Genomic DNA, 20,404 nt, shown 5'->3' on the forward strand with positions numbered 1-20,404 from the left:
GTCACTGAAAGGAGCCTGCACCTGCCTGAGGTGAGCGCTCGTCACCACCTCGGCCAGCCTGCCCTCCGAGCCAGATTTGCTGTTAAAGCTGGAATCAAATACGGACATAAAATAGGGGCCTGATACGCCTAATTAGCATGTGAGCATACTTTTAAAGAATTCATCTCTTCCATATAAAACCGAGACCAAACACTTCCCTAAATACTGGCTCCCCGTGATGCCACTCCCCGAATGTGTCCCCTCTGTGCCTTTACACTTCTCCCCAGCTCTCCTGTCCTCTCTTCAGAGGGAACACAGAGCAGGATCCAGCCAACCAGAGAACGGCCCAGAAAAGGGAGGGGGTGCAGGGTGGCCCGAGAGGGAGAGGGTGACACGGGGGGGGGGGGGGGAGACAGGAAAAATAGCGGCCTTGAAGGCTCTGATCATCGATTCTTTTTGAAAGTAAAATCTCTGAAATAAAGTATTTAACATATTTTTCCAGAAAATGAAAGTAGGCTGGGGACGGTGTTGAAATCAGCTATAGGAAATGACTGCAGATGCTTAGTTTGTAGCGTTTTGGTTTCAGAAGGAAAGGAAGAGAGATAACAATGGCATCGTGAGCGAGCCGCGGGCTCCGGGACTTGAGGCGGGGGCCGGTGGTTTCCTCGGCCCCACACGGCCGGCGGGTGGCAGCTGAGCCCGCTGCTCTCTGCTTGCGAATGTTCCAGTCACAGGACAGTCACGTGCAGTGCGACCGACCTAGGTCCTCCCGGGCGACCATTCATGCCGCCCCTCCCCTCACATTAGGATTCTCCGCACACACTTTGCCCTTCCTCGGCCCATTCAGAGAACTCTAGCTCAGCCCGAAGACTTATAAAGAGCCAAATGCTGTTAGACTTGTGTCAGATGCAGCTACTAACAGCGCTAGAACTTGTTTTAAATTTCCTTGTGCTGGAAATAAATTTAAAACAATACAATACTCCAGTGTATCTTAATAAAAATCATAAAATGTATAGATATTCTGCTCAAAGGTGATTTTATGTGCATTAAAGTGCAAAATCTTTGGTGATTGTTAAATTCATGCCAGGGATTATTTCTAACGACTAGCAGACGGTAACAATAACAAAATTCCCGACTGGGAAATTGTAAAACTGATCTGAAATACACTTTCACTGGCAAACTAAATTCTAAAATGACCTTTTAGAATTTTCTTTGAAATCTTTGTTTTGAAAACTGTTAGTTTACATATTTTTTAAAATCACCCAGGTTTGTTCAAGATGAATCTGTACTATAAGCTGCTTGGGCAGATAAAAGCAAATGGAAAAAACATCTCCCTAGAACCTTCTATGATTTAAGATCGCAGACTTAGTGCACGTTTCTAAATTCTAAGAAACGTGGCGATCATGTACTCACTATAATCGCTGTGCCTGCAGCTGCTGACCTGGTAGCCGCGAGCACATGAGCCTTTTGGGTAGAAGAGACCCCTCTGCTATCCCCTTGCTCGTTGGAAAGACGAGCGTAAATGTTTCCTCACATCCACCACACCCCTCGGGGGAGTCCCTGGTTTTCTGGGCCTCAGGCCCCACACTATAAAATAGGTGGTTTTGGACCAGGATCTGCAAAGACAACTTACAGCTCTAGCAGCTCTAGGATCGACATGTATAGTCAATAATCTAGCATTCAGAGAGAATGCTCCTTGGCAATACGGGAGAAAATAAAAGCACAGGACAGTTCCTACACTTTGTTTCTGGGCGGTTTTTGCCTGTGCTAATGCTTCCGCTGGCTGACTCTTACTTTTTGTGTGTAACACACTCTTTCCCGTTCTTCAAACCCTTAACCAAAGTTTCCTTCCTTGATAGGGCAGATTAGTCCCCCCCTTCTCTATGCAGTGATGGCAGATATGTCTGTTAATATTTATCATGAACAGTTAGATCTATCATTAGATGTACTCATCTTTGGGTCTAGGGGACAATCGACAGTGCCGGGCACAACCGTCAGTGGAAGGGGTGGACGGTCACACGACTGTCATTTCCAACCATTAATGATGCCGCTACAGGGCTGTCAATGAAAACAAAATGTGTGCAGAGCAGTTCACACCCATCTCACAGAGACGGTAAAATGTGGGACCGGATGGTTAAATAAACGACGTGGGAAAGTTAAGAGACTCAGTTTTGTAGATTCAACAGCTTCCAAAGTCAGGCCAGGGCTGAGACACCACCACAATGACTGAGCCTTTGGACAGTGCCTACGCTAGGTCTTCCAACCGAAAACAACCACTTCAACAAGGTTTACACAAAATGGAGCTTAGTCTCAAAAATACAGCGTGATCCAAGAAATGACTTAGCTTTTCATCGAATCCCAAGGCGAGCTTCACAGAACTTAGAAACATGGCTTTGCCGATGTTGGTTCCAGCAGGGCCCCTCTTCCTGAAGCTGAGACTCCTTTGATGTGATCAAATTAAAAACGTGTAGAAAGCTCACAGACCGTCACAGGCAAAATGAAGTAATTAAAAGGGTCAACTAAATAATTAAAATCACTTCCAACTCAATCATACATGCTAATGAGATCCTGGGACAGGATGAATAAGTGCAATTCTCAGTTAATCCCAAACCACACTGTGACTCTTAATTGCAATTAAAAGAATTACTAAGGTTCTCCAGACCAGAGGCCCTGAAAGAACCCTGGGAAGGCCTGAGTCGGCTCCTCCGTCCAGCCCCTGGTGGAGGCGCTGATGAGCAGCGACGCGACTGAGAGGCTCCAAGAGGAAGGAGCGAGCGTCCCCCAACCTGTCTGCTCAGGCTGTCCTCCTCCCATTCTCTCGGCACCACCTCTGCTGTCCACTAGGAAAGCGGCCTGCTGCGCAGACCTTCATGCTGCTTTGCCCCTTTCGGATCCAGCCGCACAGTGCTTTCTAGGTGACATTTAAAAAGGAATGCGACTATGTCGACTCTGCTTAAAATTCCCCAGCGGCTTCTATACTGCTCTTAGGATAAAACTGAAGCTTCTTAACGTGGACCCGAGGCCCCGCACCATGTTCCTCGAGACATCTGGGCTAACACTGTTTCTTTATTCATGCACCGATCTGCACCACACCGAGCTCCCTGGGGTCCACCCCCTCTCATGTCTCCACTGCCTTCATCCACTCTGGAACACACCAGCTCCTGCTGGAGTCTCTGCTCCTCTGCGCCACGCAGGATCAGCGGGTAGGCTCTGAGAGGCGGCTGCTGGTCCACACCCCTTGTGTTGGGTAAGTCCGTCCAACTCAGAGCTGAAGTACCAGCAAGCCCCCTTGCAGAGACCAGCTACAGTCCTGCTCTCCAAGGTCTCTCTCCCTCCCTCCCTCTCTCTCTCTCTCTCTCTCTCTCTCAGTAGTAAAAGGGCTCACACTGTAGGTTCCATCTGCCAGAGCATTTGCCTTCAATCCAACTTGAATGTGTGGTGAGGGTCATTTATCAACCAGGTCCCATCAATTCCCAGTCTGAGTCATAGTCACCCACTCGCTCTTCTACCCCATTGCTTATGACTATCTGATATTACAAACCACACTTGTCTTCATCATCGAGATGCTCCCAGCACCCAGCAGAGTGCCTGGCACATAGTAGGTTCATAGTGGGCACTCAGTATTTATTTAGTGAGAAAATTAATGGACAACCACCAGAGCAATAAAAATCCAGCCTTCTCAGTACTGCACTAATGCTTCTAGAGTTTCCATTCTTACTGTTTCCTAGCTCACTCTTTAGAAATAAACATTTATACCATATATTAAGACATTAATAATTCTTATGCTCTTATTTTAGTATTTGATCACTTAATCTATCATAGGTTAACATCTTTTGTTCAATGAGAAAGATTGATTAATCCGAGATAAAATAATGTAATTAGAATCAGAGTCTTAGCTTTGAAAAGTATTTCATTAGTTATTTATATGGAAAACAAACTATATTAAAAGCATTAAATTAATTCCTACATAGAAGGCAGAGGTAATTTTAAATGATTCTCATCTATTCATTGAGGTAGAAAGAAAAGATTTTTCTTTCCCAAACCATGGGAACTGTTGCTTTGAGCTCTTTATCTGTGCTAGGAGTTAAAAATGTGCAACTTGCCTTTGAAAATTCAGTGACTCAGACTTCTAACTCAGACTTGTCCTACCCAATTTTAACAAATCATCTTATGATGCTTTACACTGATGCTTTTCACCAGTTTTTAAATTACTTCACAGGTTTTAACTCATTGTTTATAGTTTAAATATGCTGTCTCTCAAACCAGTTTCTCATGTTAAAACTGTCCTTTTTGCTCACTGTAGACAACTGTTAAATACACCAAACATTATAGTGTGACATTGTGATTCAGAACCAACAGCATGTACCACGCTACTCACTAAATGAAAGGTGACAGTGGAGATGGTCAGGAACCAGAGGCTGCACTGTGTGCCGGGGGTACACAGATCAATGGTAATCCAACAGAAAGCTCCGTTACAAACTCGGTCATGTGTCACGTAGAACCCACTGCTTCCGACCATCATCATGACCCTACAAGGTAGAACTGCCCACCAAGAAGCTGAAACTCAGAGAATTCAAATAAATCACAAAAATGGCATAACCAACAAGCAGAAGTCCCTAGATTCAAACAGAAAAAATAAGATAGAATTGAATATATCTAGAAAAATAAAGAATATATGAAACCCCATATTCTGTAATATGGTTGGATATTAGATGTGTTCATGCATTTACATAATTAAGCCACTGGCAACTATCGGGTCTTTCAAAATCATCTAAATATTCTGCAAATGAATAGACTAATATGTTAATACAGTCATTGAAATCAGATTGAAAGGCTAACATATTTTATTCTGTGAATGAATGATTAATAGGCAAATCAAAGAAATAAATCTTAGAACAGCTTGAATAATTCTTGCCCAGAAGAAAGCACATTGGAGACAGAAGAATTTGTCAAAGTCAGACTTTAGAATATGACACAACTATGAAACAGACTGATTTCTGATGTGCTAATAATGAAAATTCCTTTCATAAATTGAAAATAAATTTTTAAATGTTTAGTATCCTTACAGTGGTTAAAAATATTCATGTAAAACCAAATTTTTGCAGTATTGTATTTAGCATTCTATCTTGAACATACTGTCAAAGAGTATTTAAATAAGCAATTTATTTCTATTTCTTGGGTTTAGAATAAAAGTCTTACTATTCTTTATTTATACCTTGGGGTGTTGGCTTTAATTTACCCTTAACTCTTCATACCTGTTAGAAGAACCCAGACATTCCTGGTGAATGGAAATATGCTATATTCTTCTCCAAATCTGAAAGTAGCAATGAATTAACCCTATTTTAAAAAGCAGCCTGATAGAAAAATCCTTGTGATTCAAAACATATATTTATACAACACAATATTCACATAGAAAGTTAAAGACAATAATTCTCTCTTCCCCACATGAGCAGCCTTACAGTGAGACGATCAATAACAGGCAGACTAGCAAAGTGTATATACAAACTGAATATCTGTGTGATGTACTGACATTAACACCAAAGTAAAAGTAGGAATTTGGGGTCCTTCCTAAGAGGTGAATCTTTGATAATCAAAGGGTGGGAAAATGTGACCCTGAACTCCTCTACGGCATTGCTGAATTCCGAAACTCATCAGTTCAACCCTCTCCCTTCCCGAGCACACTACACAACCTCTCTATACTGACCGTAGGCCTCTCTCCTCACTGGATCTCAGCTTCAAAAGTCTTTAATCCAAATGTTATGACCATGTGTAAAATAAGATTATTATGCTAAGAGAAATAGGCCAGTCAGAGAAAAACAAATATCATATGATCTCACTTATATGTGGAATCTAACAAACAAAATAAACTGACGAACAAAATAGGACCAGAGGCAGGGATGTGTGGAACAGATGGACAGATCTCAGAGGCGAGGAGGGTGGGGAGACTGGAAGCGATTAGCCAAAGAAGTTACATATATATGCATAGCCCATGGACACAGACAACAATGTGGTGAAGATTGGGTGAAGGAAGCTGGGTGGAAGGGGGCAAAGGTGGGGAGGAATGGGGGACATCTGTAATAGTGTCAACAATTAAGGAAAGAGAAACTGTGGTATTGCCATGTGTTCACACACCCTGTTTCCTTTCCTCCGGAGCACAAATTTAGATAAGAATCTCATACTTCCTTGAGCTTAAGTGGAGACCTCAAGACTGAAAGTGTCCAGTGTAATACGGATGTACATACATTTACCAATTCAGGGCCGAACAGAAGTCTCCCATTGATCCTCCTTGTTCTCTTTCCCCTCATTTACCATGTGGACAATTCTGAGGCCATTAGGGGACGACGATGACACTACTAGATTAAAGGGGTCAGTCCCCTACCCACTAGCCTCGGCACACCCCTCCCCACACTCACATTGGACTGTCACTTACGGGAAAAATTAATCTTATTGTGTGAGCCACAGAGGAAGGAACTGTTTTTTGCTGCAATTTAGCCTATCCTGAAAAAGTGAATAATTTTCAACAAAAGACCCTAGTGTCCATTCAGGTGCTCTCAATCTTGAGTGAATATTGGATTCAAGTACCAAGCTCTTTAAAAATGCCAGTGGGTTGGCTACACCCTGAATCAAATGAAACTGTATTTCTATGGGTGGTACAAGCATCACAATTTTTAAAAGCTCTCTAAGAGATTCTGACTCAAACTAAAGGTTGAGAACCACTGCCAACCATGGAGCTAAATTTACATTCAATCTTAGTAAAGGTAATGTCTTAATCCAGTATTTTATCTGTTTCACCCTAGATCATGTAAATCCTAAAATTATCAACTGAAGGTGTTACAGTAGGAATTATAACCCACCCCACCATTCTTTTGCCATTGTTTCTGTAAATGCCGATGCTGATGAATATTTAGCTTGTAGATAAACAGCATGTTTATCTAAGAATCTTAGGAACTAACTTCAGAAGATACAGACTCAGACCTTCAGTCATCCCAGTTCCGGGAGATTTGATGACCTTTAGCCACAGAACCAAGATGATACACACCGGCCCATCACTTGACCAGTTTCAAGATCCTTATCTGAATGGACTGTGCTGGCCTGCATGCAGAGAACTTTTCAACCCTCCTCCCCTTGATTTCTTTGTTCTGCTTTGCCTCTCCCACCTTATAAAAATGTCTGCTTTCATTGAGATGTTGAGATGGGCTTTGTCTCCCATCTCCTCAGGTGACCGGCACTTGAATAAACCTCTTTCCTTTCTCACCAGCATATGTCTCATGAGTTTGGTTTTTGTGGTGGCAGGTAGCTGAACTTGGGTTCCAGTTACAAACACAAAAACACACATTGAAATCCTGGAACCCTTACAGCAAAAACACTCCATAAATATTTTGCAATGGCTTCCAATGAATTTGTCCTTTAGTTTCAGGCAAATGTTAGCCTTTCCTTAGTTAAAATAAATATTCATTTGGTCAGAACATGGTGTTTGAAAAAAATTTAGTTTCCACCAAGGAACAACTGCCATAGTCATGTAAAAACGAACTCTGGTTTCATGAGGTATAACTTTACAAACATTATAGCTACCTCACTGCTATTTCAATTCTGTGAACTAATGGTTTGTTTTCCAGTCTCCAATCTATGCTGCTGAATATTTCATCACAACACTGCCTAAGAGGTTATTTAAACACAACTTTTCCAGATGCTGTAGGATAAGCAAAAATTATCACATCGACTGAGTCAATTATTCTGTTCTTAAGTTCAACAGTCTAATTCTAAACCATAACCAAAGCAAGTATTAATCCTTTTAACCTTAATTTGTGGGGCTCCTGAGTTTTAGTTGGCCTTCTAGATCTGGAACCACACCAGAAGTTCACACAGGGGGCGGGGAGCCGAAAAGGAATCTTAGCTAGTCCATGCTACTGAACAACATGAGGAAGGATAAATTATTTAGTCTCCACCAATGAATATGCAGTGCATAGCTTTCTTTTGCATTATATTGATTCACAAGTTTAAAATTTGCCTGATGAATGGATTAGGCAGATAGGCTTTACAAATTCTGATTTTTAAGACCATCCCTAAACACGTATTGAGTGGTGTCTTGCTTCGAATTCTGTTTTATTCCTAATGGTACTTCTACCCATAAAAGCCACAGCTAGTCCATTTATTCCTAAGAAAACACACGGCTATCCTGTACATTGGTTTTGGGGGGGAAAGCACTAATTTGAGTGAAGTTTGTCTGATACAAATATAGAGTTTCCTGTGTGATAGACTTAAAAAGAAATTAATATTAAAGACTTAGTTAAGAGAAACTTACTTTTGTAATTAATTTTTGTGTGTGCATGCACGTATGCACACACACGTGTTTACATGTATTGAGTACCATCTCTTGGTCCCACACTTTGTTAAACTATTTTAAATGCATCCCCTTATTTATTCATGTCAACAAAAACAGGTGATACATAGTAGTATTATCATGCCCACAAATAACAAATAAAAATCAAATAACAGGGAGATTAGATCACTTTTTCAAAGCAGTGAATCTAGGAATTGAAAACAGAGTTTTTAAATTTAAAAAAATGCAATAAAAGTGCCATGAGTTTGCCAGGGAGGGCTGATTTGTTCAGGTTGCTTAGAAATTAATGAACTAGAAAACATAAACTTCTGGTTAAGTTGATATATAAAGTAAAGTACTATAACCATTTTTCCACCATTAACCTGTCTGAGAGAAGTCTACACTTTATAATTCCCCCGTCTCCAAAATATTTTTTATGTAGGAAGAAAATATAATTATTTGTGGCTTGTAACAAAAAGAAAAAAAATTCTTTTCTATTTGTATTTTATATAGCAGTAGAATTTAATACAAAAAATAGATTACCTTCCCAAACTTCCTTTCTCTAGAAAAATAAATCCACCATAGCTCCTCTCAAGACAATATCTTGGACTACAAAATGCCCTGGGTCTTTGTTGAAAACAAAACTTAAGTATTTGTCATGCCGTGTTCATAGCAACTTCGTTGCACCTCTCCTTGTTGTTGCCGGGTTTGCTTAGCTTTGTAACCTAAGCAATGGCACCCAACAATTCAGCAAATAATCATTTTTAAATTAAAAGATTAAGTCCACTGAAAGCCTGATTATGAAAACTGGAAGAAAAAAAAAAGGAGTGCAAATAATTTCTAGCTTAGTTCAGAAATGAACATTAGCAAAAAATGCTTCACTAACCCCGTGAAGTTGCTCTTTAGTGAAAGGGCGCATTTGTTTCCCTAGGAGACGAAGCTTCTGTGCAGTTATATATTCGGAGTATAGAGACTCATTGAGGTGCCTAAAGGACGGGCTGCTCTGACCCGGCCTGCAGCCAGTAGGCCTCCACCGCCGTCACGGGGAAGGAAATGGCTCTTGTCCTGAACGTTACTTCTAAGGATGCTGTGATCAGAACTGAAACTCGACCTAGAAGCTGTCATGGTTCTCAAGAGGCATGAGAAAGGGTTTGGCAATTGTTCATAAGAACAGGAAAACAACCAACAAAGCAGCCAGATGCCTTAAACTTTCAGGACAGTGAAGAGCCTGACAGCCAAGGATGCCAGCCAGCGGGCCGCGAGGGGCAGGCCCTGCTCCCGGCCAGCGGGCAGCGAGGGGCAGGCCCTGCTCCCGGCCAGCGGGCTGCGAGGGGCAGGCCCTGCTCCCGTTTGCTGTCTGTCAACAATCAAAGACTAGAGGCTTTTTCTTACTAAACAGCCAATAAATGAACAATGAGCTACAGCCTCTGGGACAGAAGAGGAACGACAGTGACAAAGAAAACAGAAGACTCGGCTTTGGGAGAGCACTCGGCCACCCGGCCCGAATGTGAACATGTTCAGTGTCCTTGTGCGGACGATGGCCGCCTCTTCCATCGGATACCAGCATGGACTGGTTGCTATTCTAAAACAGAAGGAGATAGTTTTGTTCTCATTTTCGCTGCTACTTACTTCCTTTCAACTACATCTGTCCTGAGATCTGCCAAGTCCCCTGTTGCTCCCTCTCTGAAGGGCTGCAACGGGAAGGTCCTGTGACAGAACCATGCTCTTAGTCCTCGTATCAAGCCTTCCCCCCATCTATGCTGCCAAAATCCAGGCTCTTGGGACAAAAGGCCCAGGGGGTCTAGGATATTCGCAGAGTGGTTGTAACTACGGGCCGTGACTGAATAGGAAAGAAGTAATGACAGGCTGGAGTAGAAAGAAAGCAAATGGGATGCGGCTGTAAGGGCCATGTGGGGACAGTGAGAAGCTGTGGAGTTGGTGACAGAGTTGAGGACCTGAAGGATGAGATGCTGGGACTAGCAGAACCCACTCTGCCCACCACCAGGGCACATTCACATTTTGTTCCACTGATTGGAACTCCTTGGCTCACATGTGATACAACGTGAATCATGCCCTCTGAGGTCCTGGCACGTAATTGCTATCGTGTTATTTAAACAAATTAAACATATTTAATTTACATATTCAGTGGAAAAGAGGAAGGGGGTTAAGAATTTTTAAAAATATGCCGGCTGGGCGTGGCTCAGCAACTGAGCATCGACCTAGGATCCAAGAGGTTGCAGTTTAATTCCTGGTCAGAACACATGCCCAGGTTGCGGGCTCGATCGCCAGTCGGGGGCGTGCAGGAGGCAGCCGATCAATGACTCTCATCATTGATGTTTCTCTCTCTCTCTCCCCCTCTCCCTTACTCTCTCTGAAATCAATAAAGATGTATTAAAAAAAAGAATTAAAAAAAATATGTATTCAAAAAAATCCCACTTCATGACAAAATCCAGGGGTGAGTCACAAAGCCGAGAGTGAAATAGAGTCTCAGAGATGGAAATAATTACTGTTGAAAGGGCTGCCCACATGGGCTGGACATGCTTGCAAGATCTTGGGGAACACAGGAAGAAAACCGAAGAGCTGGCAACGTATTCTACAAACAAAAGAGAGTGAGCAGGAAGGGACTCGCTGCAGAGGTCAATTAGGAAGCCGAATGGACAAGCAGACTGAACATCAAAGAGGCGCACTTCCTCAGGGTGGGGCCCTGTCCCATCCAGAGGTCAGCAGAGTGGAAAACTCAGCAGCCTCCACGTGAGGCAGGTGCAGGGGAAGCTCTGCAGAGGGGCCCTGGGCGTGTGGCCCCCACCTCCAGGGCTGCCCAGGTTCCTCTGGGGCTCCGCCCACACCACCACCACCCGCTGCCCGGCGGCCTGCCCGCCAAGTTCATTCAGAAAACCTCCCTTGATGACCAACCGAGCTTCCGCCGACCTTCCATTCTGGACCAATGGTTTTAGCAATCGGTTTATTTCATCTCGACCTCCATTATCAAATCTTATAAAATTCTCAAATAGTTCTCTGTGAGTTTTATATCTGCAACTAACACCCTTTTGCAGCAGAAATTAGAAGAAGGGTGGGCATGTGATTGACCCTTAAGAAATATTTGTTCAGTGAAGTCAATGTTAAAACTGATTTTTAATTTCGGTTTTTATTTTCTTAAATCTTCTCAGCTTTACTAAGGTGTCAGTGACGAACAAAACTGTATATACTTAAAGTATGCGACATGATTATGTGATATATGTGTACACTATGAAATGAAACAATTAAGTTAATTGACACATCCATCATCTCACAGAGTTATGTTTTTACTTTAATGGTGAGAGCACTTAAGATCTACTCTCCTAGAAAATATCAAGCATACGCTACAGAGTACTCATTTATCATAAAGTGCTGGGGACCCCACGTGCAATGATTCTGTCACAGTGATGATTTTAATATGACGCAACGAGATACATGAGTTTTCATTGGTGGTTTTAAAAATTTTTACCTCCTGTGAGGTGGTCACCACTTTATATTGCAGTTTATTTAAACCAGGATGCATTTATCATGTCGCGTAAACAGAAGCCCATTAAGATAATTGCTGTGAAATGAATGAAACTAATTAATAGCACTAATTTTTCTAGTGGTCTCTACTTCATTTGTACCAAGCAGCCGATTACTTACAAACTGTGCACTTACAGTAATAGCTGCTCCGGCTCTGCCCTCTCTGGAGACTTCTCACTGTGGACTCACTTTCTCACACACACAGTGACTAACAAACAGACGCGGCTTCTTCTTTGTAAATCTTTCTTTAGAAGGGAAAGAATGCGAAGACAGCGACAATAATGGCTACCCTGTCACACGTCTCATATATCCTTGTCGTGAATGTGTCCTTTCTGGACTACTTAGAAAACCTGAATCAGGAATGCAGAAAACACCCTCAGCGTTCAGTGTCCATTATCTGCACTTAGGTGACTTACTAAGTACTCATGAAGCACTTACAATGGGCGATGGCACATAGTAAACACCACAGAAATATTTGCAAAATATGCAAAATAAAAATACTTCGCATTTCACTAGCACGGGAGGGGTGAGGAGCTGAGGGAGAGCGGGGGCACCCACATACGACAAACCACATGGACGGGAAGTGCTGTTCTGACAGGAGGCCAACAGGCCGGGCATATTCCAGTCATCAGGGAAAACGGAGCGGGGAGAGGACCAGCCAGGTCTGGGAAGGATGAATTCCGCTGCAACATATTGAAGTTGAGGATGAGAGAGGTGGCTGGGTGGAGACACCCGAGCATGGCGACAAAGATTTGGGAACTATATGCACATAAATCCCACCTGAAACCATGAGGCTGCGAGTCATTAGTGGTCTTCGGGGGAAGAGTTCAGTAAACTCTGGAGAGCACCCGTGGGCACGAGTGACCGGTGGGGAAGAGAGGCGGCAGCTGCAGACTTCGCAGGCGCAGCAGGGACACGTAACCGCGCCCCCAGACGTAGCTCTCGGGAACACCTTCAGAGCCGGGACTCGGCGAGGGGTTCCAGGCGATGTCAAAGTGGCAGAGAGGCGAGGAAAGGCTGCAGCTGCGGTGCTCAGCCAGCCGGGGAGCCGGCATTCTGCAATGGCTGTTTCCGACGGCAGCCCCGACGTCCCGCCCAGCGCCGGTCGGGCTGGACTGCGTGTCGGACCGCACGTCTCTGCTCAAGCCCAGACCTTCTCAACCTGATCCCAGCAGTTAGTGGGGCCCAGGAGTTAGTATTTAGCGTATTTCCTAAGCTATTGGTCTTGCAGGTCAGCCCTATTTTTTTGGAGACGTGGTTTTGTTTACTAGATCATGAGCAGTGTGCATAGAGCATGTGGCTTCACACGATCCTAGTTCCCTCATCACTTGTCAAACAGGTGAAAATAGGATGACCTCAAATCGACGAAGCTGAAACAGAATCTAATTCTTTTTAAGGCCTCTAAGTTTCTAGGTTGAAACGAATTCCGTCCTTGAGTTTAAACCCATCTTACCCCAATTTTTCTTTGTTTTTCAATTGTCTAGGCTAAAGCCCTATATTTTTGTAATCACAAATGACAGCTCTGACCCTTTCCTGTTAAAAATAATAAAGTGAGATTTACATTTAAAGTTTTGTTAAATTGGCATCTTACATATTTAATTTAGAAGCATATCTTGCAAAAACAGTACAGTTAAGTGTACACTTACTTTTAGTCGACACAATACCAGTTCAAATTATGTATCTTGTGCAATTAACACATACGTGAATAATAAAGCCAGCTTCTAAACAGTTCACTCCAAAGCAATTAGTCTATTGTGACAGTGGGATAGTGAATAAAGGACTTATGCTAATTGACCTACATTACAATTTAAGATACAAACTCAATTCCAGGTAAAATAATCAGTAATCTGAAACAGCCTCAGAAACTTCAGATTTAAATTAAAATAAGAAAGATTAGCTGACTGTGTGACATTACTTTGAGTTTTCCCAGCGTTCTACTAACGCATTTCCAGGCATAAATTTACACACTCAAATGTTTTGCTGTGAAATTTTAGTGTCACTGTCTAGATTTCTTCGTATGTCTAATTAAAGGAGCACATTTATCATACGTGTTTCAGAAAACTTCTATCAAATTTTCAGTTATAAAGCTGATGTCTGTTTTGTGAAGCGGGCTCACAGGACACTTCTTTTAGGAACAAGACCCATTCCTTGGCTACCTCAGCTCCTTCTCCTTGAACAGGCATGTTGCTCCCCACATCAAGAGGGGGGCCTAATGCCCCTGCCCTTGAATATGATGGCTCTGAATGACTTTTGTGACCATTAATCCTTGTAGCAGAAGTGACATTCTGGGAGGACTTAAGTTGCTCCAGGTCAGAGGAACACGTGCAGCTTCTGCCTGGGCTTCTTGAAACACTTGTTCTAGGAATATTCCCTCTTGGATCCCAGCCACCACTTGTGAAAAGCCCAGCCCCCTTAGGGATGGCTCCAGCGGGACTTCCAGCCAACAGCCAGCATCCACTGCCCGCTAGATGTGGGAGCTATCTTGGACAACCAGCCCGACAGGTCTTCGTGGGGCTGAATCCCCAGCGGGCCCTGGACAGCAAAGGCACAGCACACCTCAAACAAGAACTGCTCAGCAGCCAGCCCACGGGGCCATGATAGATAATAAAAAATGATGTTTTAATTCACCAGTTTGGGGGATAGTTGTTACACAGCAAAGATAATCAGAATATTAGTTTATATTTCTCTGCTCAGGTTCAGACTATCAGACTATCAGACTTTCATAATTTTCTAGTGAAAATAACATACTAGAGGCCAAATGAGCCTTTAAAAATTTGACCTAGTAGTCTAACATCATTAAAATGTTCTTGATTTCCCTAATGGAAATAGCTGGACCTTATCTCCTTTACATGTTTTTTCCTCTAATTGTTACTGAATCAAGATCTGAGCTACATAAATTATAGAATCTTGCCTCATGAAACAGAAGAGTAAACAGGATCCCGGAGACTAACAGGACCCACCCAAAGACATAAGGGACCATCATCTACTCCTGCTTTAAATCTCGGCTCTTTGTGCCTTGCTCATAACTGCCTCCAGGGGGGCATATTTTTCCTGGAAAAAGTGTGAGTTCAAGACAATACCATGTCTCATTAGTCTCTGCCTAAGTCAGCGAGCGATTTTATGGCTCCTTAACCAAATCAATCTTTACTGAAATTGAATGGCAAGCAAAATATTTCTGCTGATTTTCTTCCCTGGTCAAGTTTATGGAATCCTGAAATGTTAAAGATGTCGCATTTCCCTGTCCTAACCGGAGGGCGTTCAGTACATATTTGTGGGTGAGTCTCCATTTCCTACAAACAATGTTTATTCTTTCTCTCCCTGTCCCTCAGCCAGCACCCCCTCCACTCATACCTTCAAACAGATAACCATCATGTGGAGCTACCCCCCACTACAGGTCAGTAACCCTCAAATCTTTCCTTTTCGTCCTGCGTTCTGATTAAATTCTCATGATGTATTTCCAACCTACTGAACATTTGTGTTTAGATGTCTAGCCATCACCTCTTAACTAACATTTCAAAAATAAAAATGGATTTTCAGTCCAAAGTAACCAGAAAACAAACCATCTGGTTTTTCCTTTAAATATTCTACCAAGGGACCCACTCTGTCCCAATAGTCAAGGTTTCCAATCTCCAGAGAACATCTTAGTGATTCTCCTCTTTATTGCCCGATGGCCTAATTTTATAGATGGTAAGAAATGTCTTTCATCCACCTTTCCCCTCCATTTCCACGGCTATCCCAACTCCACGATGACTGGGCCACTACGCCATGTCATCCGGGATGACAGTGGCAGCTGGGTCTACCCTCTCCAGTTCATCCTCGGTCTTAAAAACACTGCTCAACGTATCTTCCCCAAACACTAATGTCCTCGCAGTCTTCCCTGCTCACAAGCCTCCCATGGTTCCCTATTTCCTGCTGTGTAACTTCTAACCGGCTGTATTTGGGGCTCTTCAGAATCCACGCCACCCTGTCAGCCCCGCTCCACATCCAGCTGCTCCCATGTCCTCCTTCCTGCTCTGAGGGGGGCCTGTTATTCCAGCGAGAACACCTCCTCCCCTCCAAACCAGCTTCGACACCCCCCCCCTTCGTGAAACTCTCCCCAATACTACCTGTGGAGCTAAATAACGTTCAGCATCATTTTTAAGATACAAGGGAGTCGCGCACTGGCCTGAGATTCCACAATTAGGGAGCCTGCAGGTGGAAGCGGACCTTGCAGCCCAACGGAAATTCTCTGAGCAAATGCAGAGGCCTGCGTCTGATACCCTTTCTGGAGCGCAGATTGGGGCGGAGGGGAACCCTTGCTGCATACTTAGAGGGGCTGAGGAAAGAAGCAAGGAAAAGGGAGAGGAGGTGCCAGTATCTCAACGTGCCTCCCTCGCAAACAGCTCTTTTTCCTTGAGCGTGAGCCTGTGCACCACGGATGCCACGACCATCACTTCCCCGGATGGCCTGACGCGTCCACTCTCCCACCCTCCCACAGCGCGAGTTCCTCTCCTCCAACAGGAACCGATGCTGTGGTCACCCCACAGCACCACCTTCCTGTCTTTAAACGATAAATTTCGGCAATCGTGGCAGCAGGAAAAGATGGGTGCAGCTGCTGGCACAGCGGGGCACTGGCCTACACTGCCTCCCCCTCACCCAGCGATTTGGCCTCCAGCGCTGGCCCTCGCCCCCCCCCACCAAGCACAAGAAGTTCTAAGCAAGGAAGTGCTGTGATTCTCGCCAGTGGATTTAAAGAGGGAAAGACGATTCTAGGTGACCGAGGGTTTTTGCTCTAGTTTCAGGACGGATTTCCTTCCTTCTTTCTGTCATCGGCCCGTCTGCTGGTTGGCTCTCCCTCCTCCTGGACTGGGTCTGGGTCACTGTCCCGGTCCCGGCTTCAGGCTCTCACCCTCCTTTGCTGCATGCCGGTTATTTCTCTACCTCCCTGACCTCTGGGTTCTCACCCGCTTCCTCTCCCCGCTCTCGCCTCCCAGCCAGCCAACGCCAACAGGAGGGAGTTTCCAGTGACCTCAGTTACCATACGGAACATGCCACTTCTCCCTGGGGCAGAAAGAAGCCATGACACTAGGTATCTGTCCGGTTCTTAAGGGTGAGAAACCATGCCCAGGATTCTCCTGAGCGCCCGGGTCAGCTGCACCTGCGCCCCGCAGCAAGGCCTGCCTGGAAGGTGGCATCAGGCAACTTTACCCAAGGGCCTGAAGCAAAATCCGGGACCAGCTGTTTTATTACAGACGGGAGATGCCAGCTAGAGGGGTCCCTTCAAAATCATGAGTGCCCGGCCTGCGGGCAGGGAACCCCTCAGGCCGGAGGTTACAGGGTAAAGGCCCCATTCCTTCTAGACCCTGTGCGGGACCCACAGCCATCCTAATGCCTCCGACAGTCGGAGACCAGCCCCCACCGACGCTCGGGCCTCCCCTGAGGAGCTGTGCGCCGCGGGCCGCTCCGTCCGTCCGTCGGAGCTCACGTCCATGCGCCAGGGAGGGAGGGAGGGAGGCCCGACCCGCACTCTGCGCGCCTGGGAACTGCTCCACCTCGTCTCCACCTGGAAACACTCCTGTCTCAGAACCTTTCAGGACAGCCCGCTCCCGAGGCCGCGGGCACTGTCGTCCAGGCCCCGAGGTGGGTCTTTCCAAGGCTCCCCCGTCGGGAGGGGGGCTGCGGCCGCCGGCCCCGGGTGCCCCCCTCCTCGTCCCGCCGTCCAGGCTGCCGTCCCCCGGCCCCGGGTCGGCATCTGCGCCCCAACCCGAGCCCGCGAACTCGGGAGCTGCCACCCGAGCTACTCGTGGGTCCCGAGGGCGCCTTCCGCCCGAGAAATCCCCGCGACAGGGGCGGGCGGGGCGCACGCGGGGCCGCAGCTCCGGGACCCCACCCCACCCCCACCCCAGCTCTCCCACCCCCACCCGCGTTCCCGGGGCTGCTCCCGGCCCGGCCACTAAAGTCCCGCGTGGACTATAGGAACTCCAGCGCCGCGATCTGCGCGCACCCGGGCCGGAGCCAGTTGGGGTCCCGGAGCCAGTTGGGGTCCCGGAGCCAGTTGGGGTCCCAGGCGCGGGCAGCTCGGCCTTGGGACGCAACGTCCAGCCCCCGACAGGGGCGAGGCGGGGTCGGGCGTCGCCCCCGGAGGTGGACGGGGTTGCTGCTGGAAGTTCCCACGCCCCCCCCCCCCCCGCTCGCCCCCTGCCCCCCCCCGCACCTCCCCCCCCCCCCCGCGCCCGGCACCCTGTTCCCCCCACGAGGCCCCGCTCCAGGGCGCACCCCGACGGCCGCGGTCCCCTCCGCCCGCTCCCAGGACCGGTCGGGACTCGGAAGCGGAGCCGAGGGGGGACTGCGAGCGGACTCGGGGACCTCGGTCCCCTTTCTCCCGCACCCCGCGGGCCGAGTCCCGCGCACTCACCCATGGCCGAGGCCGAGGTCCGCGTCCCTCCCGCCCCGGCGCTGCAGGACCTGGTCTCCGCTGCGCTGCGCTCGGCCCCGCGGAGTCGGCCAGGCCCCGCCCCGGCCCGCGCCCCTCCCTCCCCGCCGCCTCCGGCCACGGCCCCCTCCTCCCGAGCTCCCCCTCAGCGCCCCTTTCGCTTTCGGGAGAGCCAGGCGCCCAGGCCTCTGCCTCAAGCGCACCGGGAGCCCCCCCCCGCCCCCCAGCACACGCGCCCCCCGCGCGCAGGCCGCTGGGCGAGCCCCCGACTCCCCGGAGTCCGGCGCGCGGCTGGAGGGGCGCCGGGCTCCCCGGCGGGAGGCGCGGGCTGCCGGCGACTCCGTCTCCCAACCTGTAAAGTGAAGGACCCAGAAAAGTGACCTGGAAGGTCCCTGCGAGCAGAAAATAACTACGTGACTCCGCGGGCCACCGGCCGTCCCCGCGGGACTCACACCCGGAGTCAGCTTAGCGCCCCAAAGGGCCTTCGCTGCCGGTTCCACGCACCGCACCCCCGGGAAGCGCACGAGCCTGTGCCAGGGGCGAGGGGAAGAGCCAAGCGCGGTGCGCCCGGGCCGGCCGGAGGAGCCCAGGCATCGATGGGGAGGACATGGCACCGGAGGAGCCCTGGCATCGATGGGGAGGACATGGCACCGGAGGAGCCCTGGCATCGATGGGGAGGACATGGCACCGGAGGTAGCGAAGAGCGCGCTTGGCAGAAACCCCCGAATGATGCAGAGCCGGTGGTTCAAAGACTCAAAGACTCACCGCACCGATGCGCCCGGCTGGCTAAGGGGGGCCGCCCCTGGGAGGGGCTGTGACAGCACTTGGCCCGTGGGTGGAAGTGCCCCTGTGGGAGCGGAGAGAAGCCTCGGCGCGGTGCCAAGCGCTCAGCAGCCGGGATGCATCCCTGCTGGAAACTCTGCCCTGCCCGGGCTGCAGCAAAGCACCCTCACCCACCCTTCAGCAAACTCAGACGAGGGTGTCTGGGGACTGATGCAGGAGCGCAGCTTTCGGGTCAACGGAGGCAGCTCACCACGTGTTTCCCCAGGAGCTATCTCAAGATGTTATAATTCTCTAAAGATGACATGATGCCGCAACATGGAATAATGATAACAACATGAATTAAGTGCAATTTACTGTCAGGCATTGTTCTAAGAGCCTCATAGTAACTGGTGTGATTCTCACAACAATCTTATCAGGGAGATACTGTTATTCCCACTTTACAAATGTGGAAACTGAACCACAAAGAAGTATTTCACTGGCCGGAGCCGCATAGGTCATAAACAGGAAGGCGAGACTCACACCCAAGCTGAGTGCTCCAGAGCCCGCGATCTTAATCAATTCGCTGCACTATTTCCTGGGACCTGGGGGCTGTCAGGTGCTTGAGGGAGAGGGTGCTATATTGTTCAACACTGACTGTAACTCGTAACTATTTAGACACTCCCAGGGACTTACAAGAATTTTGGAATATACAATAAAGATATAACTGATTATATGCCGCCATCTAATAATGAAAATCATGACACTGCCCTCCTTTGGCTTATTATAAGTGAATATATCACAATTTTGATGTTTAAGTAATCCATCTTACAGGGACCATATCAATGGGCATCAGTATCTTGGATCTTAGGTACAGAGAAGCCATTACTTCACCTGAGATTTAATGAATTATATCATCTTATATGGGAATTTAATAAACATGGCAATTAATTCATGGTACAATTCATATACTTTATTCATAATGCCAGTTCTCTAGTATTTCTGACTCCTAATTCCTCTCGCCTAGTTGTCCATCAAGTCCTAAGATTCTGCCTTCAAACCATCCCCCACTCATCCCTTATCACCAGCCCTGCCACATGAGCGTCTCTGCACAGGTCCTGTGGGGATGTGACTAGCAATTCTTTTTTTTTTTTAGAATACGGAGGTTCTTACCAACCATTGAACTCGAAATTGAGGCTTTCACTAAGCTCTGAGAGCAGCGGGAAAATTTCATTCCATGTTCTATTGCAAACTAAAAAGGTTCAATCTAGGCGTAGAGTGACTGTAGGCCATTGGTTGAACATTCTGCGTCTCAGCCGGACGTCATTCCAACACCGCCAATGGTTTGATTCATTTAGGGGGAAAGTAGAGTGACAAGAACAGAACACCAACAA

At 47.0% G+C, this 20,404-nt stretch overlaps 1 protein-coding gene across 3 annotated transcripts in view; it reads right to left on the reverse strand.

Moving 5' to 3' along the window:
- Positions 1-19,236, reverse strand: part of GPM6A (glycoprotein M6A) — a 161,061-nt gene extending 141,825 nt beyond the window's left edge. Inside the window, exon 1 of one of the 3 annotated variants that reach the window (XM_081125054.1) lies at positions 19,017-19,236. Coding sequence is in view for 1 of the 3 variants with exons in the window: in XM_081125051.1 (XP_080981177.1) it covers positions 18,234-18,237 (4 nt within the window). In the remaining 2 variants the exon portion in view is untranslated. Of the gene's footprint in view, positions 1-18,233; positions 18,336-19,016 lie in introns of those variants that run through there. The other 2 variants (XM_081125051.1, XM_081125048.1) reach the window with 2 other exon arrangements.
- Between the last annotated feature and the right edge of the window lie 1,168 nt (positions 19,237-20,404).

Source organism: Miniopterus schreibersii (genome assembly GCF_964146895.1).
Source record: "Miniopterus schreibersii genome assembly, chromosome: 2".
Classification (NCBI taxonomy): domain Eukaryota; kingdom Metazoa; phylum Chordata; class Mammalia; order Chiroptera; family Miniopteridae; genus Miniopterus; species Miniopterus schreibersii.